At 34.7% G+C, this 17,890-nt stretch overlaps 1 protein-coding gene across 1 annotated transcript in view; it reads right to left on the minus strand.

Moving 5' to 3' along the window:
• Positions 1–5,888: 5,888 nt before the first annotated feature.
• LOC147015030 (uncharacterized) overlaps positions 5,889–17,890 on the minus strand; it is an 80,583-nt gene continuing 68,581 nt past the window's right edge. The window contains exons 6-7 of the mRNA XM_085849203.1: positions 6,349–6,406; positions 5,889–6,053 (exon numbers count right to left, since the gene is read on the minus strand). Coding sequence (XP_085705329.1) covers positions 5,976–6,053; positions 6,349–6,406 — 136 coding nt within the window. The 3' untranslated portion in view covers positions 5,889–5,975. The remainder of the gene's footprint in view (positions 6,054–6,348; positions 6,407–17,890) is intronic.

Genomic DNA, 17,890 nt, shown 5'->3' on the forward strand with positions numbered 1-17,890 from the left:
ATTCTACCTCCAATCCAAACTCGAAATTCATTCCCCACCTTTTATGCATAAGAGGTGAACAAATGTACGAATACTGTTTGAATACCTTTTGGAAACATTTCAGAGGCTGCTTTGCTCATTGTTTGAGTTACGCAGGTTACAGTACATGTTGGACTTGAGACTGTCGGACTGAGACTGCAAGAATATGGCAGAAGGTGTCAACAAATATGTACATTGACTTGCAGAGTAAAAAAACAAAAAATATTTTCAAAATATTCCACCGAAAACCCAAGTGCGGACGCCCTGAGTACACCCTGAAGATTTGGTGTCGATTGACCCAAAGGTCCCGGAGGACAAAGACGTACAGACAAACACACTTTCGCTTTTATTTATTAAAATAAATAAATAAAAGAGAGAAAAAGCTATATCTCTGCTGGGAAAATAAACTGTTGAGAAATTACATTTTGGTGGAAATGGTGAGTACATTATGATTGTTAATCCGACCTGTTAATCCAGCGATTCATGGCTTACTCATCCATTGTTCATTACTTGGATCGACCCATAAGCCCTATTCAAAAAAATCCTTTCCAATTGTATATTTTGTTTTCTTGATTATGGTTCTTGCCAACCAATGTTTTCTGGAAATCACCCCAAGTTTACACGATTCACCGAGTGAGATTGGTGTCGCATGCTCACCGTTCCCGGTTATAGCTCCTCAGTCAACACCTTGACCTTCTGTGTTTTCACACACGAAAGGTCAAGGTCACGGTAAAAATCGAAGTCTCCAAAGTTCAGTTATTGGCGGTTTTGTTGCTGGGTAGTCAGAAGTGCTTCGTGTTCTGAGTGTGCATGGTGTCGCAACAAAATGTATTGCATGCTATAATATTTTCGAAAATTAATTAAATAGCAGAGAGATGGGTGATGTTGAGTGGTAACCATTCCTTTCACTCCATCAGGCACAGAGAGCTGTCAAGGCAGTTTCATTGGCCAAGGAGTACAGTCTTGGACGAGTCACCTCTCTGATGCAGGATACTTGAATGGCTTATTACCCCTGTAAGCTGGTACTCAATTTGCCAACCTTGGAATAATGACACACCTGGTGTTATTTCAACAGCACAACAGGGGCCCTAAGATGTTAAGTCAGCCATCTTATCCATTTAGCCAACATCAGAAATGATGTTGAGTGTTCCTCATCCCGAATAGATGACGTTAGTGTGGGATGGAATTATTGCTTGTCATTAGTCAGCTGTTACCCATAAGGCAGGACAGAATGACAAGAAAGGAGGTTTTCGATATATCAAGTCTGTATGCATTTGATTGAGACACCCTGTATGTGCAGCATCCCATGAAGTGTGAACTTTGCTTACCTGTGAAGGTGTGCCTCATGTCTCTCACAACCACCCACCCTCATTACAATGTTGTGATCAAGCTTCAGCCTGCAACGATAAAAGTTCTTATCATTAAAGCTGTGCATTATATAGAGGTGGAAGTAGGGTAAGAATACTGATTCTGGCTCACTTTTCCCCATGTAAATGAATGGGGGATTTTCAGCGATGAAATTTTTCTTTTTTTTCCCTAAAAAATAAATCCCCTTTTTAGCCCAAGCTATATTTATTTGTCTCCCCTTTTAACCTAGGGGCTCTCTATTCAAATAACCTATGCAACAAGATAAAGATTTGTTCAAGTAGAAAAGTCGTAATGTGATTTGTTAAAGGTGATTCTAAAGAAATATCTGAAACGTCTAAGCCTCGGGACACTCTTTATCAAATAACCGATGCATATTGCTTAGCTCACTCATTGAACCTATAAACATTTGTTCATTCTCAAATTCCTTCAATAGTTTAATTTTCTTTGCACAATAATCCCCATCTAAAATATTTAAAAACAAAACATTTGAATCTTTATATTTTTTAAGATACCCCTTTTGTGCCATTACGAAATGATAAACTTCTCTTAATGATCTCATCTGGCCACCTCCTGAGTTGCAAATCATTTTTGTGCATAAACCACGCCATAAAAAAGTTTTGTTTCAAATGTTTTCAGTTCGTGCCATGAAAATGAGGAAGTGTTTTTTTTTGACACGGTCGTGCTGTGAAAATGAGGAAGTGTTTTTGGACAGTCATGCTGTGAAAAAATAGGAACTATTCTGTGAGACAAGGCCTCGTGTTTCTATTTTATCTCAGAACACGAACAGGCTTTTAAACATAAGTTTAATCAAAATCATTTTAGGGCATTTTCAGTATGTTTTGAAAATGATTCATACAATTTGAGAATATATCGCCCAGTTATTTTCCAAGCTGTCTCGCCCGAAGCGTCATTTCCTGTGGCCACACCCGATGATTAAGCAATCTCCTCATCGTTGCCTTATAAGTGATTCGCCAAACAAAGTTTCTGCCAGACGGGATTTTCATTTTTACAACTGAGACATGAGCGATCTTTCTTCCGCGAACAAAACAGCTCAACACAAAGTTGGTAAGCTTGTGTATGGGTTCCTCTTTGAACGATGAAGCAATTGATTATAAATTAAATCGTGATAATTCTGATATTTTTTTTTTCTTGGCAGGTCCTTGGAAGAAGAGCAGTTTACATATCATGACGAGGTGCATGAAATTAATGCTTTTTTTGAAGAGGTCAATCATCTTAGAAGAGAATTGAAAAACATTTTTAATGACTGACACAACATCTTATCACGGCCTCTGATCTTTTTGCTATCTTGTACCAATGGTAAAAAAAACTGAGACATGGACTCACTCTCTTCCGATGAAGATAACAGCTCACTACAAAGTTGGTAAGTTTGTGTATGGTTTCCTCTTTGAACGATGAAGCAATTGGTTATAAATTAAATCGTGATAATGCGAAAATATATATTTTTTCCTGGCAGGTCCTTGGAAGAAGTGGAGTTTACATATCATGATGAGGTGCATCAAATGAATGCTCTTATTGAAGAGGTCAATGATTTTAGAAGAGAATTGAAAAACATTTATAATGACTGGTACGAAGTCTTATCACGGCCTCTGATCTCGAATGAATTAAACCAATGGTGAGACACGTGTGTGTGTGTGTGTGTGCGTGCGTGCGTGCATGCGTGCGTGCGTCTCTTTCCCTGTCTGTTTGTCTCTCTCTATCTCTCCCTGTCTGTCTCTTTGTATCTCTCTCTGTCTGTCTTTCTACCAACCTCTCCCTGTCTGTCTCTCCATCTATTACTCTTTAAGAAATTCAAAAGAAATTTTATTGGTTTCCTGTTGTAAAAAAAATTATTTTGGATACAGGAATAACAAGAAATCCTGATGAATATATGTATGATATTCTATGGGGGGTAAGCGATTCAAGGATAATAAGGGATGAGGAAGGGGTTGAAGAAGAGAGGGAAGAGGAGGAAAAGGAGAAGAGAGAGAAGGAGGAGAGGGAGAATTGAGAGAAGAGAGAGAGGGAGGAAAGGGAGAAGAGAGAGAAGAGAGAGAGGGAGGAAAGAGAGAAGAGAGAGAGAGAGGGAGGAGAGGGAGGAAAGAGAGAGAATGAATAAATATCAAAATATGGAAACCAGTGAGATTAAAAAAAGATTAGGGGTATTAAAGAAAATAACTCAACCCACCGAGGAGGAAAACAAAGAATTGACAAGTCTATTTGCAATACTTTCGACAAGACTATTGACATCGACAAGATATGGATTTTAATTCAAGTTTTTCATTTTTTTTTTTTCTTAAATAAATGGAGGAGAGAGTGAAGGCATTTCTAAGGATTCTTTATGTTTTAAAAATTAAGATTCAAATGTGCATGTTTGAAACTAAAAAGGTTTTTGCACTCTGCAGGAATTTTTCTCATAAACAAATGAGTTATTGTCTCAAATGTAAAAAGAAAACTAATACTAAAAATATTTCATATATTAAAAGTAAAAATAACAGGGTTATACAAAAAGGTATATGTTCGGTGTGTGGTTCAAAAAAAAATCAATTTATCTCCAAACACAAACTAGGAGGAGATATACAAAAGTTTTTATCAGGAAGTAAATTTACAACTACTGGAATACCAGGGGAATTACATCTACCAGGGTATTCTTTCTGTGGTCCAGGCACAAACTTGGATAAAAGATTAGATGAGGCAGACAATCCTAAATCATTGAGTAAACCCATCAATAGAGTTGATGAAGTGTGCATGAGACACGATATTGATTATGGGAATACCACAACGTTGGAAGAAAAGCATGAAGCCGATAGAGAAATGTTGTATAATTTGTCTCTGATACAAAATCCAACCTTGAGAGAAAAAGTTGATAGGTTCATCGTGAAGAAGATGATCAGTGCTAAATTGAAACTTGGACTTGGAAATTCAAAAAACTTGTAAGCTCTAATGATGTCATTAAGATTGAAGAGCAATTAGCTGATGAATTACATAAACCAATATTCACAAAGTTTCAGAGAAGGAAAGTTTATTCCAAGGAAGTAGATTATATCTGGTCTGCTGATTTGATTGAACTCAATAATGATAAGGGGTACAAGTATGCTTTAACCGTTATTGATTTGAGGAGTAGATACGCATGGGTTGTACCATTAAAAAACAAAACAGGTAATACTCTTATGTTAGCCTTTCAACAGATATTTAATAAAAGTAAGAGAAAACCTAAAAAAATTGTGGACTGATGAGGGTAGAGAGTTTTATAACAAGACATTTATGAATTTTCTAAAAAATAACAGTATTACATTATACAGTACCTTTAATGAAGGGAAGGCAGTTGTTGTTGAACGTTTTAATCGTACCTTAAAAGAGAGACTATATAAAAAATTCACACAACTCGGTTCACAACAATGGTCATCTTTTATTCAGGATATTGTGGATAAGTATAATGACACGATTCACACGGCAACAAATATGAAACCATCAGAAACATTTACAAAATTAAAATATGAAAAAGAGATTAATGTCAGAAAACCTAAGTTCAAAGTTGGTGATATCGTAAGAATATATAGGTGGAAATCTCATTTTGAAAAGGGTTATCCTAAACGATGGACGAACGAACTTTTTAAAATTGTTGATGTAATAGATACGGTTCCTTGGACTTATAAGATATATGATTTGGAAGGGGAAGAGATTTTAGGTTCATTTTATTCACAGGAATTACAAAAGACAAAGATAAATTGAAATTTTTTGACTCCGCCCCTTTTTGACTCTGCCCACACAAAACCCACCCACATAAACCCCACCCCACACAAGCTCCACACAAACCCCACCCCACACAAACCCCCCACAAGCTCCACATAAAAACCCCACCCCACACAAGCTCCACACAAGCTCCACCCATATTCATCATATTCACATAATTAGTGATTAGTTAATTAGTTCCCCACACACAACATGTTTATTTAATTAAAAAATTATCCACCCATCCACACAAGCTCCACCCATCCACCCATCTCTCCACCCATCCATTTATCCACACAAACCTCATCCACATAAGCCTCATCCACATTCACCCCTCCCACATAAACCCTTCCCACACAAGCCCACCCACATAAACCCTGCCCACATAAACCCCTCCCACACAAGCTCCACCCACATAAACCCTGCCTACACAAACCCCACCGAAGCCCACCCACATAAACCCCACCGAAGCCCCGCCCACATAAACGCCCTCCCACAAGCTCCGCCCACACACGCCCCGCCCACATAAACCCCACCCACACAAGCCCCGCCCACACACGCCCCGCCCACACAAGCCCCGCCCACATAAACCCCACCCACACAAGCCCCACCCCCTCATCCCCCCTGTGCGCCCCCACCTTTGACCCACCACCTCCCTTATCCCACCCCCACCCTTCCCCACACACACATGGGGAGGGGAGGGGTGGGATGAGGGGGTGATGGGTCGTTGGGGGAGCGCACCTACCCCCCCTCCCCCCTCCCTCCCTCTCCTTCATGTCTTGATTCTTTTTTTGGAATTCAAAATCAAGTAATTGTAAACAAAACAAATATAATTAATCAAAATTGAAAATATTAAATATTCATTTTTCGAGAATGTATAATCTTTCCCAGCAATCTTCTTCAGATGTCTTGTGATTTCGAAACTCAGACACCATATTCTGTTTTGAAACAAAAAGTGGATAATAATTAGGTTTTATAAAGATAATTACATGGTAATATGAGTAAGCCTGGTGTTGGTTCTAAGTTCAAGCCTCGTTGACCACTGAATTAACACACCAGGAGGCCGACTCAGCCTGTCATCCTTCCAAGGCCAATAAAATGAATTCCAGTGTACTGGCAAAACCGCATCCAAACTAATGATGCAACCAACATAAGGCGACATTCCAAAGAGAGAGTGATGTTAATAAAAGAATAAATAAACAAATAACTAAATAATAATTCAGAAACATTTACCTCCAGAAAATCATGTGTTGTACCAGATTGCTTCAACAGCTTATGTTGTGTAATCGAGCTGAAAAAAAATAAAATAATGAGTCAAGGGTATATAGAGCCTTACCTTTTCTTAACTTTATAATTTTTTCATTATTTAACATTCTAATTAAATCTAAAGTTGTCGGTTTATCAACATCAGCATAATGCCAATCTTTTATTCAAAATACCTCATTCTTATGTTGTAGAACATATTTATTAAAATACCGAATACCCTTTTCTTGAAGGTATGCTTGGACACAGAAATGATAATTTTCTTGAAGCCTTCTTGCTGTCATTTATGTATTAGAAATATATGTTAGAATAATATTATGGCACGAAACACCTCCCCATCTTCCCATAGTTAAATCATTTTGTATTTCCTTACTTATTATATATAATCCTGTTTTTTCTGTTTTCATGATATAAACACGTGCAAAACCATTATTATATTTACCCTTATTAAATTCTTTTATTTGTTGTTTACTAATCGTGGCCCCACAAAACTCATTCTCGATAACAAGTGGATAATATTCTTCCTTACGAGACTGATTTAATTATTCCAGGTCTTCGAGGTTAATTTTAAATGACCAATTATACCCTAAATCATTCATATCATACCCCCATTGTTCTATTCTCATACAAACGATACGCACTTCTTTATAAAAAAAATTATTTTAATTCGAACTGTGAATTCTGTATGACCTGGAGATAATATCAACACTTCTGTATCTTTGGAATACACGGCAGTTTTATTTAAGGATATATATTGTGATAAATCGCTTAATCTCACCAAGTCATTCGCGTCAGTCGGGCTTGGATAATTTTTTAATTTATAAGCATTTTTCATGTTAATATTTTTGGTTATATTATATTTATGCCGTTCAACCTGTGCCTTTGTGTAATAATTTGATAAATCAATATCCACTTCTTGGGATACACCAAAGATAGAACCATCTTTACCAACATAAGTCATTTATATTAGATTAAAAATAATATCATAAAAATTTTTATTTTTGTTGAGTTGAAATAACACATACAGACATAATTGACCACAACACTTGGAATTTAATTCTTGGACTTGAAATGTTTGATAAACACCATTCTGTAAGAATTTTATGACTTCAACAGGTGGTGGAAGACCAAAACTATCAAAATAATATTTGTCTTGACTATTAAAAATACAAACCCAATGAGAACCGTTCCCATTATTATCTTCTAAGTTCATAATAATATTCTTTGTATGTTTCGGCACATTTGTTAATTCATCTCTCATACAAATAACCGCATTATGAATTTTTAATTTCTTACAATATTTGACAAGTTGTAAATTTGATGTTGTATTCTTTCCAAATTCTTTAAACCACTCATCAATGCTCATTTATTTATTAGAAAGATATAATCCATTACCTCTTTTCGTTAATTTTACACCTGCTTGTGCTATAGAAGAAAGCATATCTCCAACTAACAATCTCGCTTTATCAGGCAGACCTTCAAGTTTTTCAGCAAAATCTACAATTACACCACTTCCACTAATTTGTTTCTCCAACTCTTTGTTATGTCTTTCCAATTCTTTTTGAGCCTGGAGTTGAGCCTTCCTTTCGTTGGCAGTTTTCACCGCTGTTGAAATACCACCCGTCAATGCTCCAACCGCACTTAAACCAGCAAATAAAGGAATTAGAAATGGGAAAAATTCTCCAATCGTCTCTCTTATTGAATATTTTTTCAACATTCGTTTTGTCATTTAAATTATAAGTGAGCCAGTGTCATTCAAGATTTTAACCTGTTCTCTTGTGAGCAAAACATCAATTCTTACTGCTCCTTTTCTCTGAATTGTATTAACGTTAATCGTACAAGGCTTTTGATTTTGAACACAAGATGATAGTTTATGAAGATTGATTTGATTAACATATACCCCAGTTGGTACTTTGCCACTCATTTATTTAACAAAAAATTATGTGAGACTAATCATCACACCATTATCTGTATTAATCTGCAATTCTGTTTCTTCCAAAAGCAAACAATATGTATCAACTTCTTCACTCTCTCCTCTTTCAATGTATAGGGAAGTATCCACTCGATTAGACTTTATAGTTTCCTTTTGAGCGCTCAGGTCAAACGCATAGATTGTATACAAACTTTTAAATGCTGTCATATCCAAAATAGGTTCTTTATTTCCATTACTTTCACACACCTTTTGGTAAGACTTGTATGCTTCAGCAAAATCATTTTTTTCCCAATTAATTTCCAATCTATCTCGTGGATAAAATGTTCCATCTAGAGAAACGCGAAGTTGTTTCACCTTAGCATTATCACTCAATGCATTATTCTTATCAGTCGCAGTATCACCATCTGGCTTTTTAAAAATGATCCACAGATATCATGGCTTTCCTTCCAGAACACCCAAATTCCACATGTAAAGGCCCGGTCACACCTTGACGTTTTAGCCAACGTATGCCGATTTTTGATTTTTTTTTCTAAAACGCTGGCACACGTTGAATACGTTATGGGTAAGTTTTGATAACATTGAGAGCACGCTGAAAAACACTGCCATACGTCGTTGTACGCTGGCTTTAAACGTTGTACTTTTCGGTTGTCCTCAAATTTTTTCATGCTTGAAATTTCACGACATATGCCGGCGTATGACTCACACGTTCCGCTACGCTGGCCACAAGTTGTATGCACGGTCTGCGATCGTTGACAGACGTCAACACATGCTACTTGTAAGTTAATCATAAGTTGAGACACGCCGAGGTAATGTTTAGCGTACCGAAACTTATTTCTAACCTATGATTAACGTGTTGTTGGCACGTTACGCGATCGTTGCCACACATCGACAGACGTTACTTTTAAGTTACTCATAGGCTGAAAGACGTCGGTATAATGGATCGTCCTTGCGTCAGCGTCCACGGCCACGGCCAGGACACTTATTTGCAGCATTCTTCAAACTTTTCTTCAGCATGACGAGGATGTTCACACTTCGATGTCTAGCTTGGCTATGATTCCAATTGTCCATCGGCAGCGTCTATTTAAAATAGTCAAGTGTGAGCGTTTTAACACGTTCAGAAGAAACGCTTCAAATTTCCAAACCCCAGCGTCAAAAAACAAAGGCGAGTGACAGCAATTTAAATCGTTCATTGTAAACAATGAAAATAGCTGAGTGGTACCGTTTAAAAGTCGTTGAGTGTAAAAAAAATTCAATTGTTGAGCGCAAGCGTCTACTTTCAATAGTGGGGTTTGAGCGATTTAACACGTTCAATAGAAACGATTAAAATTTCCGAGCACCAGCGTCAAAAAACAAAGGCGGGTGACAGCAATTTAAATCGTTCATTGTAAACAATGAAAATGGCTGAGTGGTACCGTTTAAAAGTTGTTGAGTGTAAAAAAAATCGAATTGTTGAGCGCAAGCGTCTACTTTCAATAGTGGAGATGCAGCCATTTAAATTGTTGAGTGGCAGCCTATGAACCTACCCGTGGACACGCGGACGCAAGGACGATCCATCATAACCCACACCCTCCCCCTCACACTCACCTACTACTGCCAACATGAACAAACTACTACTAATACTAATACTGATACTGATACTGATACTGAAACTGATACTGATACTGTTTCTGCTGACATGGACATCGACTCAAAAAGGAACTCGAAAACACTGTTGGGTTCCCCTTTTATGAGCAGCATTTTTATATACCAATTCCCAAAACCGCTGGGAACACGTCTTTATTTGGCAGTTGTAACCTAGAAACACGTTCATTTTTTTTTTTTTTTGTCGACCGGAAGACGTCATTGGAATACGTCTACATACGTCGATGTGTGTTGGGACTATGTAAAGAATTGGTTCAAAGCACGTCAAACACAAGTTAGAAATAAGTTTCGCGTAAAAAAGACATTACCGCGACGTGTTTCGACTTATGAGTAGCTTATAAGTAGCCTTTGTGGACGTGTGTAAGCGTCCACATATCGTGTGTAAAACTTATCCCCATCGCATGCGGAACGTGTGTCATACGCCAAGTACGTCATAAAATTTTGAACATGTTTAAAATTTCTTGACGTACTCTACTTACTACGACGTATGATAGCGTACTTTAGCGTTCTACTCACGTATACCAAACTTACTCATACCGTATTTGACGTGCCCCAACGTTTTAGACACATTTTTCTTAGGTCGGCATACGCTGGCAAGATCGCCAAGGTGTGACCGCGATGTTGACACTTCCATTTCTACGGCAGTTATGATTCTTCGAATTCGAGTTATGATTCGAATCGTTGTGCGTCAGCCTTTTAATAGGCTACGTCACGACATCGTCGGCGATGCGTGCAACGCGCTATGCCAAAGTTAGACTATCGTTGGGCATCGGTTGTGTAGGCCGACAACAGGTTCAGCATTCGTTGGTATAAGTTATCTATAACACAACGAAACGTTCTGTGTCCATTACTAATATGTTATGCATACGACCAACTCGTTATGAATACGTCCGAATCTTAAAAAAAAAACATCAAAAGTTCAACGTCAGCCAGCGTTTTACATACATTTTAATACGTTGCCATCGCTGGCTAAAACGTCAAGGTGTGACCGGGCCTTAAGTAGTTTAGTTGACTTTAACGTGTTGACATCTTCTTTTGAGGTATGATACACTGAGTGGTTTCTTTGAGTTAAGTCTTCTATTCAACATCTCTTCTGTTTTAAGATTAGGAGTATATTCACTGATATACCAACTCATTTCCTCAATTACAAATTTATTCTGATCACCAAAAGCATTACCAACACCAAAAAGCAATCTATTTTCATTATCATTCCTTTGTAGTTGAAATGTAATTTTAAGACCATACAGAACTTTATCATGATCACAAAATCCAAATATACCTTTAAGAGGAACTGCCACAGTAAAACTATTTTCTGCTTTTGTATCATCATTATACGCTCCTTTCCTTTGAGTATATCCAGGGTCTGTGTTTGTTCCCGTTGACATATCAGGAATAAAACCTTCAACAGACCCCTTTCCCATTCTATCACTGAATGTATAGAGTGTAGATTTCATCATTTCAGATACAGCAGAGACATAATCAACCGCTTCAACTTCTTGTGTTCCAATATACAAACGCACACTATCAAACATTTTCCAGAAGAAATCATTTACAAGTGGAGCATTTGTGTTATTCCCAGCTTTAGTGAATTTAAATTTACACAACAAGAAACTTTCGGAGAGATTCAAATAGGTTTGTTGATTATTTATTTCAAAACTTTTTGTACCATTCGTATTCCAGTCTGTTCCAGTTATTGCATTTACTTTGAAGTAATCTTCTTTTTTAGTGGAGTTTGCGATAATAATAGTATCATCCAAATCATAGATACTATCAATTGCTTCCATACTTGTATTTATTTAGGAAAAAAAGATGTTAAAACTTTTGAAACCCTGATCCAAGTATTCGAATTATTTTCTGTCGTTCTTGGGGGGACAACTGAGTTTTGCCTTTCTTAATTTCTTTTATTGCTTGTAATTTATGAGATTCCTTCTGGGCATCTTTTATGCTCTTTACAGCACCTGCTACATTTCCCACAGCAGAAGCAGTTGAATCAATTAGATCTTAATGTTTAAGAATAGTTGAACCAATACCCATTAGAGTATCAATTATCCCATCTCCTCTAAATTGATGTCCAACACCCCCTTTGTCTCTTAGGTTTATAGTATCCTCTACAAAGATACATACCTTCACCCTTGTAGTATGGGGAAAGGAACATCCCATCCCCTGTAATTATTTTATATTTTCCCAACTCGTGTTTCCTCACAATAACCATCGTATTTATTTATTGGAAAACTTCACGTCGGTGAATTCTGATGGATATAACTTCTCCATTAAAAGAAATCATACAATTATCTTGATCGGTTATCCTAAAATTTACTCTGTGTATGGTTTTTCCTGACACAGGGAGATAAACCAAATTTTTGGGTTCCATATTGAATTTATAACCAATTGGGGTTGAGTATGCGCTGAATGAAAATATTGTATTTGTTTTTTTTCCATCATTATAAGCACCATCAATCAAATCACAGTGAATTAACACCGAATTTATTCCTGAGGATATTTGAATGACATTATCACTGTAAAACGTCCCATTAGTTTCAATCTTTTTTGAGGAGAAACCCAATAACTCTCTTAATGAATTATCAATTGTGAAATCAACCTTGTAGTTATTTTTTAACTTTAATCGTTGATTTTGAAGTATGTTTTTGAATGTCTATAACAATATTTTTTGGTTCATCACCCTGTTCTTTCATAAGACGAGCAATTTCGGAAGATATTTGAGAAATCTCATATGCTCCGGGTGAGACTGTTATCGTTTTGTATCCACTTCCTGGATTATAACTAAACGTCATTTTTCTCGGTTATATTAAATAAGGTATCACAAGTTTCCATGGACAATAAAGATGCCTCATATTCTTTTGTTGTGTCAAGTTGTCGTGGGTATGGGAATGAAGATGTGTGGTCGCTTGTTGTGAAATTGAAACTCAGGGTTGTGCTTCTCATCTTATTTAATATGAGATAAAATGTCTTTATATTGATATTTATTAATTATTTTCATGTTCATCAACTGGTCTAAAATGGCTGATGCTTCATTAAAACAATTGTTATCTCCAGCCTTCTTACTACCGAACAACAATAACAGTCTATTAACTAATTGCGATGGGTCATTTGTAAGAAAACTAATACCTGAACCAAGGATACTTAAAGCCTGAATAATGTGTTTCTGCTTCTCATTTTTCCTACTTTTACTAGAAATACTAACCCTATAATTTAGAGTGTTCAGCAGATCAATATATACTCTATCATCATTATTTTTCATATCCAATGGTTTATCAATATACTTTGATTCATCCCTCACAGTTGAACCTTGTCTTCCATCTTTTGTGAGAAGAAACATTAATCTCGGAGTTAGTTTAACAGGGGGTTGAGCAGAACTTAAGAACCTTAATTCATCATTAAATATCAATACCTTTTCTTGAACAAGATGAAATATTGCTGGTTGTTCTGTTGGAATGAGTCCTGCTTTGGTTTTTGAATCCGCTGAATATTCATTGTTTTGAAGAGCATTCACAATATAATCAGGGGGTCGATTAATCTCTTCCAGTTGTTGAAATAAACCTTCATCATCATATTCTAATTCTCCTAAATGCTCTAATTCTTCCTCCGTCATTTGATCAAAATCTTTTAACATTTCAAGTTTTTTAGGAGTATATTCTACTGTGGGAACTGTGGAAACATCTTTCATTTTTTCTTGGGAAGTTTTTAAAAGTGGTTTCAAAAATTTCTCTTGTTTTCTTTCAAATGCTTCTTCGCCCGTTAGTTTCTGTCTGCGTTTCTTCTTTATGTCTTCCTGTTGTTTTACAACTTTTGAAACCAACTCTTGATGTTCCCTAAATCTTCTTGCTCTTTCTTTCGCATCCATTTATTTATTGAAAAATATCATTTAATATCTCATCTTGTTTCACAACAATATATTTATATTTTTCAGTCGTGTGTTTCATGTAATCCCCAAATTCCTTTTTACTACATAATGTAGAACAATTGTCTCTCCAAAAATTGTTTATATCTATTGAATTTAACTTTAATAAAATGAAAGTATTAGCATTGTTTCTGATGGAACGACGAGGAAGTTGAAAGTACGATTGACTAAGATAAATACAATTACAAGAAGAATGTCTCCCTCTTGTGTAGTAGCTGTCCATTATCGTTTGGTTTTTCTCATTAACACAATCATCAAAGATAACAAGGTTCTTTTTGGATTTATCCAAATCTTGGGGAGACGGTATATAATCCGTATTATCACTAAGAATACAAGTTATCGGTTTTGATTTCTTTTTACATCTCTGTGTATCACAAAATAGTTGTATTATATCTTCAATGTTATAATCATTTTGGTTTTTTTGAAGTTTAAATAAACCGATTATATCTTCTTTTTGAAGACCAGCATTAAAACCTTGTGAGAGTAGTTGATACTCTGGTTGAAAACTCGACTTTGTGAAAATTATTAAATTATCATAATCTAAAAAGTTGGGACTGAGGAGCATCTTTAAAAGTAAGCAGGTTTTTCCACATCCACTTGAACCAACTATGAGGCATCTTAATGAATTTGGGAGATTTTTATGGTTGTCAAATTTTATCTTATTTTCCCAAATGGGTAAAAAATCATTCATTTATATATTTGGAAAACAGGTTATTTAATTTATTATTGGCTTTTTTAGAAACTCTATATTTTATCCGAAGTTCAGGTTTAATTTCAAGATAATCCATTATTTTATTTATGCAATATCTTGTGTTGATATTTCCCTGAAAATCACATCCATGAATAATATATAACAACAATCCTTTGAACATTTCTCTAATACGTTCAGTTTCTTCCCTTGTAAGGAAAGGTGTGTTATCACCCTCGTACTTTACATTCATTTCTCCAATCAATCTTGTCAAGTAATTCATTTTTGGTGTAAATCTAAAAGAATTATTTTCCTTTTTATATTTTTTATTATCATTAATTAGAAGATAATCACAGAATATACATTGTTTATAGGCTTTTGACTCTGTGTTTAATCCCCGTCTTTCACACGCAGGACAATTCTCAAATTTGTCATATGGAGAATCATGGAATTCAAGAGGCTCAAAATCGAGTAAACTCTTCATATTTATAAAGTAAAACTTTACTTAAACTGAAATTCATCTTCGATATCATCTTCGATACTTTCAGAATCATCTATACTTTCATAACTATCGTTTGAACACAAACTCTCGGTGTCATAACTATCGTTTGAATGCAAACTCTCGGTATCATAATCACTCTCATAATCTTCAAAATCTTCAGTTGAATATTGACTCGTATTTAATTAGTAGAAAAAACATTACCATCGATATCTATATACATTTTTTCATTAACAGATTCAACTGCTACATTTTTTTATATTAAAGGTAATTTTAAAATGATCCTTAACTACAATTGAACGAAATGTCATTTCACCTGATATATTAACATCCTTTATTTCATCAGGATTTATATCTTTAGGGTTGTTGAAAAAAATACAAATTTCTCCTTGCATATTACAGATGGTCTTATCTTTTCTTTCTACAGCTTCATCCATAAGGTTTTTATTTTTGATACCTTTTCTTGTTTCATTGCTTTTTCTAGTTTTGAATATATTGCCAGAAGGAGAGGAGAAACTTTTGTTAGAGATACCTTAATTGATGTTCTTCCAGGTATACTAAAAGCCCTTCCACTGAAGTAAATTGAAGAACTCATCATATCCACCATAATTGTTTTTATCCAATAGTTGTTATATTTATCTTTGTTCAATTTTACATCCTTGACATATTTCTCAGTATCTTTAACAAATGAAGAGATTGATTGAAACTTGTCTTTTGTGTCTTGAAACATTGTATTTATTAAGTAAAAAAGTTGGAGGATAAAATGGTTTTAAGCACAGATTCACCTGTAAAATCAACGAAATTTTCATCAAGAAAATTATAGTTTAAGCACAGATTCACCTGTAAAATAAACGAAATTTTCATCAAGAAAACTTTAGTTTAAGCACAGATTCACCTGTAAAATAAACGAAATTTTCATCAAGAAAATTGTAGTTTAAGCACAGATTCACCTCAAAAATAAACGAAATTTTCATCAATAAAATTTTAGTTTAAGCACAGATTCACCTGTAAAATAAACGAAATTTTCATCAAGAAAATTGTAGTTTAAGCCCAGATTCACCTGAAAAATAAACGAAATTTTCATCAAGAAAATTTTAGTTTAAGCACAGATTCACCTGTAAAATAACCGAAATTTTCATCAAGAAAATTTTAGATTAAGCAAAGTTTTATTATATAAATATGGTGAATACAACGTACTGCGATGTTTGTAATCATGAATATAAACATTATAGAAAACACCTCCGAACCAACAAACACACATTTAATCTATTTCATAAAATATCTCCTCTTGAGTTGGAAAGAAAACATTGTGATATCTGCTCAAAGGATGTTTTGAAGAGTAGTTATAATAGACATCTTCAATCACAAAAACACAAGAAAAATGAGTTTAAAGTAAAGGGAGACTATTATATTGAAAACACTGATGGGGCATTTTAAGGGCATATAAAAATAAGGATTTTTCAATTTGGAGAACCCGGTCCATCATCAATAGTTGAATCAATTGAAATAGTGAAACCTGATGTTGAAAAATTTATTAAAAAGACATTAAAAGAAATGAAAACTTTAAAGTTTTATATGGGAGTGAAAATGAATATGAAAAGACAAGATGAAGAACAAACTCCTTATATGAGAACAGATCTTCATTTTATAACATCATTTCAAGATTTTTTGAATCGTGGGGTTTATGAAGAACTATCAAGACAAGAGGAGGATGTTGATAATACAGTGGTAGGAAGTGGATTCAATATTAAAAAAATCATCTTTTTAGACATACACATTCTAAAATCAAACCCTCTTAAGGCTTCTTCTTATATTGAATTACCAAAAGAAATAAAACGAAAGAAGGCAGTTGTTAATATTAAGAATAATGATAACAAATGTTTTCTCTGGTCTGTTCTTGCTCACTTACATCCACCAAAATGTAATTCAGAAAGAGTAAAACAATATATGAAATATGAAAATACCTTGGACATTAAAGATTTTAAATTCCCAATGCCACTAACAGATATTCCTAAATTTGAGAAAAAGAATAATCTTTCTACTAATGTATATGGATTAACGGATACAAACAAAGTTCAAATATTAAAAATTTCAAACAACTTTAAAAATGAAGAAACACACATTGATCTTTTATATTTTAGTGTTGGAAATAATTCACATTACACATACATCAATAATTTATCAAGATTAATCTCTTCTCAGGTATTCAGAACAGCAAACAAAATATATCGTTGTAAGCGATGTCTTAATTCATTTCATACAAAAGAACGATTAGAACAACATTCAAAATATTGTAGTAATCATAAATCAGCTGTAATTACAATGTCTAAACCTGGTGAAAAGATTTCTTTTGAAGATTATAATAAATCTATCATGCACCCATTTGTGATATATGCTGATTTTGAGTGTATCCTTCAAAAGATAAATACTGCTTCTCCTAATCCAAAAGAATCATATACAAATAAATATCAAAAACATATTCCTTGTGGTTTCTGTTATTATATCAAATCATCTGTTGGAGAAAAGTATAATAAACTTGAACATTAAAATGGAAAAAATGCTTCACAAGAGTTTATAAAACGATTAGAAAAGGATTGGAAAGACTAACGAAATGAATGAAAGAAACAAATGAACCGATGAAATTAACCAAAGAAGAAAAATTAGAATTTAGAAAGAACAATATCTGTCATATTTGTGAGGAGGAAATTGAGGAGTCTAAAGTTAGGGATCATTGTCATCTTACTGGTAAATATAGAGGTCCCGCTCATTCCTGTTGTAATCTTAATTATAAATTACCTTCTTTTATTCCAGTCTTTCTTCACAACAGCGCCA

Source organism: Eptatretus burgeri, chromosome 12 (genome assembly GCF_056783735.1).
Source record: "Eptatretus burgeri isolate ZD-2024b chromosome 12, Ebu_testis_v1, whole genome shotgun sequence".
In the NCBI taxonomy this organism is placed as follows: domain Eukaryota; kingdom Metazoa; phylum Chordata; class Myxini; order Myxiniformes; family Myxinidae; genus Eptatretus; species Eptatretus burgeri.